At 42.8% G+C, this 9,575-nt stretch overlaps 1 protein-coding gene across 1 annotated transcript; it reads left to right on the top strand.

The window, feature by feature from the left end:
• The first annotated feature begins 294 nt into the window (after positions 1 to 294).
• slc2a5 (solute carrier family 2 member 5) lies at positions 295 to 9,571 on the top strand. Its single transcript, XM_083975254.1, has 12 exons — positions 295 to 417; positions 538 to 636; positions 737 to 897; positions 1,181 to 1,305; positions 1,399 to 1,551; positions 1,684 to 1,809; positions 2,181 to 2,368; positions 2,542 to 2,652; positions 2,788 to 2,889; positions 7,524 to 7,599; positions 7,817 to 7,944; positions 9,107 to 9,571. The coding sequence occupies exons 1-12, from the start codon at positions 373 to 375 to the stop codon at positions 9,329 to 9,331; spliced, it is 1,539 nt and encodes a 512-aa protein (XP_083831380.1). The 5' UTR covers positions 295 to 372; the 3' UTR covers positions 9,332 to 9,571.
• Positions 9,572 to 9,575: the final 4 nt, after the last annotated feature.

Raw genomic sequence — 9,575 nt, 5'->3', positions numbered from 1 at the left:
CCTGTTGGAGGAGAAGCAATAAAGATACTGATCTGACTTTATCATTTTGATGATAGTGTATCTCCAGCCATTAATGACAGCTGTAGATCTCATCAGCTGAACCAACTGAGAAAAAGGTGCAGTGCAATAAAAGCACCACGTATCAACATTCAGCCGCAGGCAGCATTTAATATCTGGAGTGCAGTGCATACAAAACTTCCTGGACCCGAGAGCACAGTCAGCAACATATAAACGATAACTTAAGCCAAGCTGTAAACCGCTGCTACGCTCTCTGCTCTCGTGTCCAAAGGGCAGGCAGGACCCAGTGGCGCAGTAATAACAAAAGTGTGCTGTTATTAATGCTGAAAGTGACAACACGTCACGAGCACAGCCATGGCAGTGGACGAGGAGCTGAATAAGCCTGTGGAGAGGAGCGGGGTGAGTTACAATTCAGATGTAATTATCACCACCACCATCACGTTCATTGTCTTGTTTTGTCTGTTCAGTGTGAAAAACAGTGAGAAGAGGTTTCACATGGCTCATGTCCCCCCCTGACAGAGACTAACTGCAGTCCTGGCACTGGCTACACTCATATCTGCATTCGGTTCATCCTTCCAGTATGGATATAATGTAGCTGTGATCAACTCTCCATCACCGGTAACCTGAGCACAGAAACAGAGAGTTTTACTGTAACCCAGGTCGATGTCACTGATATAATGATGATGTGTTTCTGTAAGTATCACTGTGCTCTCTTCAGTTCATGCAGCAGTTTTATAACACCACCTACCTGGAGCGCTATGGTCGACCGATGGAGGAGAACTTCTTGACGCTGCTCTGGTCTCTGTCTGTGTCCATGTACCCACTGGGAGGATTCTTTGGCTCTTTGACAGTGGCTCCTCTGGTGAACAAACTAGGGAGGTACGATGGCATCCAGCACCTCATATTAGAGTAGATTCGTCACATCTGTTATTCACAAAAAAAAACACGACGTATATATCAATGGGCTGAGCAGGCACCCCATATACAGAGGTGACAGTCCTTGCTGCAGGGGTTTGATTCCTCCGGCAGTCCTTTTCTGTCCTTCCCTCTGATTGTCCTGTCAATAAAGGTGTAAAAGCCCCCCCCACACACACACACAAAAACCAAAAAACACTATATTTTTGAGTGTCTAATGACTTCATATGTGCTGATGCTGTGACAGGAAGGGTACCCTCCTCTTCAACAACATCTTCTCCATCGTCCCTGCTGTGATGATGGGATGCAGTGAGATTGCGAAGTCTTATGAGATCATCATTGTGGCTCGGTTTATAGTGGGCATCTGTGCAGGTCAGATAGTGCGTGTTCTTTTAACTATGTACTGTAAGTAGAGAGGAGGAGAGGTTGGGTAATTTCATTCACACATCTTTTTCCTGTCTGCAGGTCTGTCGTCCAACGTGGTGCCAATGTATCTGGGTGAACTCTCGCCTAAAAACCTAAGGGGAGCCCTTGGCATCATACCGCAGCTCTTCATTACCATTGGCATCCTCAGCGCACAAGTGCTAGGCATCAGACATATACTGGGCAGCAGCACAGGTACTGACTGCCATAGTAGTAAATGTGACTCATCCTTTATTGGTTAAGTGTTGTAGAAGTACATCTCTGTTATGTGATTTAGGAGACTTAGGAGAGTTAAAGTATATGTTCTCCGTATCCCTCTGTATCCAGGTTGGCCCCTCATGCTGGGTTTGACTGGTATCCCTGCAGTGATAGAGCTCATGCTGCTGCCCTTCTTCCCAGAGAGCCCCAGGTACATGCTCATCCAGAGGGGAGACGAGAAGACGGCAAGGAAAGGTGAGAAAATGTAAAAGACGTAGGTAGAAGCTGGTAGATCAGGGGTGTCAAACGTGTGGCAAAATTACATAGAAGGCAGAAGAGGCATAATATTGTTGAAATTGCACATATTTTTATCAAGAAATTTCAGATTGTTCATATGTTTTGTAAAAGAATAGGTCATTAACTGTAAACATCTTATAATACAAAGGGGAAAGTTCCTCTTTTTATTTATAGCTTATCATGCTATTATTTTACTGGTCCGGCCCACTTGAGATCCAATTGTACTATTTGTGGCCCCTGAACTAAAATGAGTTTGACACCCCTGTGGCAGATGAAGACTATAGCGACAGACAAGGCAACTCTGTTCTACATGATTCGGTGGTTCTTAGCACTGCAGCGTCTGCGTGGCCAGGAGGACGTGGATGCAGAGATGTCAGAGATGCATCTGGAGGACCAGTCGGAGAAGGCCGAGGGACACCTCTCTGTGCTCTCCCTGCTGTCCCAGCGCTCCCTTCGCTGGCAGCTGATCTCCATCATCATCATGAACATGGGCCAGCAGCTGTCGGGGGTGAATGCGGTGAGATGTGCTTGTGCAGTCGTCCTTGTCCCTCACGTACTGATAACCGCCCAACCTCTGTTTCAGAGTTTACATTCTTGCAGCAGATCAAGAAGCCACTGCTCCTTCCTCCTCATGTTCTCCAGCCGTTGGCTAATTCTCTAACTATAATGCATTTCTCCCCCCCTCTTTAGATCTATTACTATGCAGATAACATATATGCCACAGCAGGAGTCAAGCCAAAAGACATCCAGTACGTCACTGTGGGAACAGGAGCAGTGAATGTCTTCATGACCATCGCAGCTGTAGGTACCCTTTTCATTACAGCTCTGAAAAGCCATAATAAAGAAACATCTGAGGGGGAGCGGGGAGTCTGAAGCCTAATGTTGGATCACATTAGCAGGAGACAATAGGTCTTAACAGAGTTTTTGTTGCACCAGGTGTTCATCGTGGAGGCCTCAGGGCGACGGCTGCTCCTCCTCTGTGGATTTGGGATCTGCTGCGGAGCCTGTGTGCTGCTCACTGTAGCTCTCAACCTCCAGGTACCAGATCAGTGTCTCATGCCTTCACCGTGTTACTCTGCTGCCCTCTAGTTGCTCAACACACAAAGACACATTATCTTGTATGTGTCTGTTTCTCAACCTTGATGTTAGGGTGATTTGTTGTGGCCTTGTAGACTTGAGTCACAGGAGATTTAAAAGACAGATTTATGACATGTTTGTTTATTTTTGATGACAGAACAACACTGATCTGTTTTGAAGAGTTGTGAGTATAGAGTATGGACTGTAAGTTGAGACAAGGACAGTGCTCAGCAGTGGTGGACAGTAATGGAGTAAATTTACTTGATACTGTACTTAAGTACATATCCAGAGGATTTGTACTTTACTTGAGTATTAGATTTATTTGGTACTTCTTACTCTTACTTGAATACATTTCCAAGACAAATATTTTAAATACTATTGGACACAAGCTGTGTTTGTCAAAGAAGGAAACCCTAACCCTACCTTAAGTCCTAAAAGCAAGCACATCGGTGCAGGTGGTTTCAAAGAGTTAATTCTCAGAAACAAGAGTTAAAAGGTCCTTAAAATAATTTAGAAAAAAAATAGTAATTCATTGATGTGAAAAATAAGAAATTTACTCTTACTCTTACTTTTACTTAAAGGGACAACGAGGAGTTTCTATTCGGTTATAAAAAAGTCTCACGTTAATGTGGATGAATCTCTGCTACCCACACTTGTTAATGGGCCCATTTTCGATAAATATATCGTTCTGTCTCTATCGTTATTTTGCATAGACTGTAAAAAGAATGGACGTAGCGTCCGTGACGTCACCCATTGGTTTGGGGGAGTCTGTTTTGTGCCGCTACTACGGGGGTTTGAGCCGCGCCATGTTGGATTCTACTTGCCATATTTGGAGCGGTGCGGCCGTTGGCCGGCCGAGAGCCCGCCCACTGGCCTCGTAGCAGCGGTCGCCGGACCTGTCACTCAACGGTTCTGCGCCCTGATTGGCCAGAACTTTAACCCTAATAATAGTAAAACGGTAGAGTTTAAAAAAAATTCACCCCCCTCAGAGTGTGTGCGGGGGTAGAAACTATCGATTGAGACCAAAAAAATAAGATGTACCAGGCTGTAAATATGTTTTTTTAAGCTGTAAAATCGGCTATTTTAACATGGGGCTCGATTGGAGTTGCTCCCTTCTGGAGCCAGCCCCCAGCGACAGCCGAGGGGATTGCAGCTTTTTGAATGCGGAAGTGAGCTTCACTTCTCAGACCGACAACTGCCCCCTTGTTATTTTGTTATTATTAGTGGTGGCGGAGATGCTGGTCGAGCCGACCAGCGTTTTTTACTTTCGGTTTCGCAACGAGTCATGAGAATAACGCAGCTGAATCGCCGTTTATGGTCGGAACTACGACGGTATGTGAACCTCTTTGAACCTCTGACTTTAATTCTTGATGAATGAAAACATGAGTCCGTCTTGCGCCGGTCAAAAGAATTTTACGGTGCGCGCGGAGGCTCATAAATGTAGTGTGAAAACGCTTCGCTTTTCCAAAACTCCTCGTTGTCCCTTTAAAGTAAATTTAAAAGCATGTACTTTTACTCGAGTAACATGTCGACTGAGCTACTTTTACTTGTAACGGAGTAAATTTTGACCAGTAGTATTTGTACTCTTACTCAAGTACTGGGGTCGAGTACTCTGTCCATCTCTGGTGCTCAGCATTGTGGGCCTTTTCTGAAGGTATTTACATCCAAGTGAAAAATGTAGGACCTGTTGCTTTTTAACACACAATTTGCAGGAACCACAATGTACATTACAAAAGTCTGCGGTCTATAGTACAGGTGAATTCGCATTCTCCCTGCTGATGTTTTTTTGGGCGAATACTGTTGGAGATAGTCTTGAATGCTCTGAAAAAGAGATATTAAACAATATAAACAAACAATAAATCAATAATATTGCTGTAAACAACTTTTTTCTATGCAAAGATATAGCAGAGTAATAGTGTCCTGATCTGAGAACAAACTCACACCCCCATTGAAGTATGTGTAATCTGTTGTAATCTGACCTTTTTGTTCTTTTGGTTGCCAGTCTGGTCTGGTTGTGCGTGCGAGTTACTCCCTTCTGGTAATTCATTGGCCTTCCCCACATTTAAAAGGACAAAGGCACAGCCCACGCAAGTGATGGCACAGCTGCACTACGCTGCATTCGGGTGAAAGTGACATTTCAGAATTTCCCCTGCTGAAAAAGAAACCACACTTTCATCTAAACAGGTTTCTGACAAAGAGGGGGTTAAGACCGAGGAGCTGGCAAGAAGTTTTAGCCTGCTCTGTCAGTGTCATTCATGCAGCTGGTCCCAGCAGACAAATCAAAGGCTGAATTTCTTTCCCAGCCTGACTGTGAAACCAAACCTGGTCTGGCTGAGGATGGAGAACGGTCCGAGCTGCCAAAGGTCTCCAGCTGGACTCAGAGCAGCTACTTCTCCTTCATGCTTAGGGAACTGGCTGCACATTGTTACCTGACTGTTTTCATTAGGGATCAGCTACAGTAGACACAATGGTGTTAGCTAGACTGCTGTTATAATGTGCTTTGTTGCTATAGCTGGCTTAGTGTTGGCATTGTTGTGAGGAGCATCTCGGCAGTTGTAGGTGGGCTAATGGTTCACGCTGGACTGTTGTGTATCCATGGCTGTGGCCAAACAGATGCCAGAGGTGTGACCAACACAGACAATAAAATAAACTGTTTTGGTCTAAGGTGTTCTAGTGTGACATCTAGTGGCGTTGACGATCATTTACAGAACCTTTCAAGCAATATGATCAATATAGTACTGAGGTCAAGAGACTGGTTTATTTTGTGTATGTTTGGAAGTTTATTGCTCTGCTGCACTTTCTAATATCAAGGTGGAGTGCTTTATAAAGACTTAGTGGCCTATATTCATTGTATAGTGTTCACTCAATGTGAATGAAAACACCCTCAAACTTGTTATAAAGGCAATTAAATTGAATTGTCCTTATTCTTTGTTTTGTTTAAGCACTTTCTATCCTCAGCTTTTTGTTATTTGGTTGTGTAACAGCTCAGTGACACAGGGTGATGACTCAGAAATACTGTACGTCTCAGAGGAAGAACAGGATAAGTAAAACCAAAGTTAACAGAAAACATTTGTCAAAAAAGCAAGGCAGACGTCAGGAACATGCTGATGAGTCTGAAATGACAGTAGCAAATACGCAACAACCATCCAAGGCAGGCAGCCAAGAGGAAAGTGGACGTAATATGGCATCCGTGGTGCACAGAGCAACACTGTGACTAATGCTGTATTAACTTTTTATTGTAGAGACAAGAAAAATATATTGTGTAATTACTGATCGTGTGGACTGCATTTCAGGGAATAGACACCATATCCACAACTAGGTTTAATTAGCCTATATTTTATTAAACTGCAACTTTCTGGAAAAATCAGTGCCCCCAAAATTTAGTACAACTTTGAAGTTGACATAAATGCTATTACAAGATTTCCACTTGTGATATATCCAATATAACCTGAATACAGCATAAGATGTAGGTGTATGTATGTGTGCAGGTATGTGTGTAGATCAGGTGATGGTGAAAAGCAGAGATACACTAAAACTACAGAACCTGAAAAAAATAGCAGCATCTGTAATGGCAAGATGTAGGGCTGGAGTAAGAAATATGCAATGTGCCTTTTGCCTTATCTGTCATTATGACAGAGAGAACCGACCTTTAAAACCAAAAGTCAGCACTTGGACCTCATGGTCGCGGTTTCAGTCATTTCCAGGGATCTGAACACAAAGCAACAGAAAAGCAACAGAAAAAGAGTCTCTGTAATGGTACAGTACATATATAGACTTGGAGCTTGGTCTGTAAAATATAGTGATGACTTGACATCATCATGTTTTTTAAACAAATATTTAAAAACGTATTATAAGTAATTATAAATAAATAGGACTAGTAATAGCACTGTATTAATTATATTGTGTATGATGCCTGCATAGATATTTTGTAGTGGAGGATATACAACTTGAATTTGATCATTTTACGTGTGTGATAGGGACAAGTGAAATGGATGACTGAAAGACTTAAGTATGTTGATTTCGTTTTAGTTTTTTGTTTGTTTTTAATATATTTTTAGTTTTTTTCAGTAGGCCTCTTCTGTGTGTACATGTGTATGTATGAGTGGGTGTGTGGACACAGGTAAGTGTAAATATTGGTATACTGGTTCTTTTCTCTTTTTTTTTTTACTTCATTATGTTCCTATATTTTGTATTCATTGTGTTCTTTTATGCTCATGGTTGGACCCCAAAAGGAATAGTGGCAGCAAGGTTGCAGCTAATGGGGATCCTAATAAAGAAACAACCTCCTGCTGTGAGACATAAAACAGTCACCCACCACTAAAGTGTGAGCGACACTGACCATCAGACAGAACCCTCCCACAACCCTGTAATCTCACCTGGATCAAACATTTTCTACAGCAGTCAAGGCCAATTTAAAGAAAAGAGCAGGGAACCGGCACTTTAATCATTCACTCAGTGAAGCCTTTAACATGGACCCCACACACACACACACACACACACACACACACACACACACAGGGCACATAATTATTCCTGTTTCAAAGCATCAATGTGACCGGTTCATGCTGAGAGCAGCTGCTTGTTTGTGTTGACAGGAGACGGTGACGTGGATGCCATACATCAGCATCACCTGTGTCATCATCTACGTCATAGGACACGCCATAGGACCCAGTGAGTGTGACCCCGCCACTGGTTATTTACCCACACACTGATTACACCATGGTCCTCCTCCATTAGCTGAGGTGTTGTTTGGATGTGAGCAGACTTGTAATGATGCATGATGTAAATCTGCACTCCCCTTGTTTGAGACATCAGTCCTCCGCCCCGGGGAGCGCTGGTGTGTCAAGTGTTTTGGTTGTGTTTGGCTGACCACATCTGTGCTCTGCAGGCCCTATTCCCTATGTGGTGACCACGGAGATGTTCAGGCAGTCAGCCAGGCCTGCTGCCTTCATGGTCGCAGGGTCAGTCCACTGGCTGTCCAATTTCACCGTTGGCCTCGTCTTCCCCTTCCTTGAGGTCAGTTCTAAGAACTCTTACACATTACACATTACATCAAGGGATACTAATGTTTTTTTTATTCCGAAACTTGATTACAGATATTTGAAATGAACCCAGCGAAGCAATTCACTGAATTACTCCACATTCATGTGTTGTGATGATTTATTCTTCATTTTAAATTGCTTTACTTCAGTATGTGCTGTCTGTGGCTCCACGTGGACACTTTTACTCTAGCAACAGAACAGAGGAAAGCTTGTACTTCAAAACGTTGTTGGCTCTAAGATGGCTGAAAATCTAATTTGCAACATGAAAGAGCATATTACTATTCTAAGTATACAAGGAACACAGGCATCAACAACCAATCAAAAAGGAGACAAATCACCAACTCCCATGTAAAAAAGGTTTTTTTTTTTCCAAAGGTTGATATTTACTTTACAGTTATCCAGACTGCCTGCCCTCATAAAGGTGTTTTAGTTTTTGTAACTCCACTTAAAAGTGTGTTGGATGATGTTAAACACTAGAAAGCTGTTAACACATTCACATGCAGAGAGAAAGAGAACGTGTCCCCGTGTCCACCCTGATGCTTGCTCCTGGCAGGAATATCATCAATCAATCCCACTGCTGTTACTGTGTCTTTTGTGACAGAGTTTGTGACGTTGTTTAAAGCTGTAAACATAAACATTACGCCCTCGTCGTGGTGTTTACTTCCGCTCCAGTCTTCATCCTCAGACCGACGAGCAAACGAGGATTAATGTGTCTTGAGTAACGGAAACCAAAACAAAGCATTCCAGTAGAAGTAACCATGTCATCTCAAATCACCTTACCTCACCACTAACCAGCTGTCTCCTGTCAACATGTATTGCGTTATACGTAGAGAGACCTTCCTGTTGTTTAGCCTACCCTCATTGATATAAACAGGATGGACAAAGTAATAGAAACACCTGTTGTTCACATAATGCAAAAGCAATTCTGCGTCATCACAAACTGCAGCCTTTAAAATGACCATAGAGTTGAATCAATAGCTTTGTAAAACAGCCTCAGTAGCTTAATATATGAGTCGTAGGCCTTTTGGGATACACTGCTTACACTGTTTCCAAATAAAATGCAAAGTGAATGTATTTACAACATGTTTCATCTTGAGTTCACACTGATCGCATTTCCTCTCCTCCCTCTCCCACAGAGAGGCCTCGGCCCTTACAGCTTTATCATTTTTTCCTTCATCTGTCTGGTCACGCTAGTCTACATCTGGATGGTGGTCCCAGAAACCAAGAATAAGACCTTCCTGGAGGTCTGCCAGATGTTCACCAAGAGGAACAAAGTAGAGATTAAACTGGGAGACGGGGATCTGCCACTGAAAGAAAGCAAAGAAAACCCGGAGGATGCAATGAAGGTCACGGCCTTCTGAAGAAAAATGATAGCATTCAGAAGAGAGGAAGTCTTCACTCTGCAGGGGATTATAATAGACTGGAAATGTTTCATTTAACCTTTGTTTTTTGTTTTTTTATTTAATTTTTATCTTCAATCTCTTTTTGTTTACGTCTGTGTTGCAAAAAGAAAAGAAAGGTCTTTGTGTGTGTTAATGCAGGCTGTGAATGAATGTTTGCACAACATGCAGGCATACAGAAGTGTGTGAATGGATGCGTGAGTCA

Source organism: Trachurus trachurus, assembly GCF_905171665.1.
Source record: "Trachurus trachurus genome assembly, chromosome: 7".
Classification (NCBI taxonomy): Eukaryota; Metazoa; Chordata; class Actinopteri; order Carangiformes; family Carangidae; genus Trachurus; species Trachurus trachurus.
This window is presented reverse-complemented; position numbering and strand designations above follow the sequence as displayed.

Excerpts from the sequence above, each read along its gene's own strand:
- slc2a5 (XM_083975254.1), top strand. The coding sequence starts at position 373 with ATGGCAGTGGACGAGGAGCTGAATAAGCCTGTGGAGAGGAGCGGG. Across the intron at positions 1,306-1,398 it reads TATAGTGGGCATCTGTGCAG|GTCTGTCGTCCAACGTGGTG; the intron begins GTCAGATAGTGC and ends TCCTGTCTGCAG. Across the intron at positions 2,890-7,523 it reads CTGTAGCTCTCAACCTCCAG|GAGACGGTGACGTGGATGCC; the intron begins GTACCAGATCAG and ends TTGTGTTGACAG.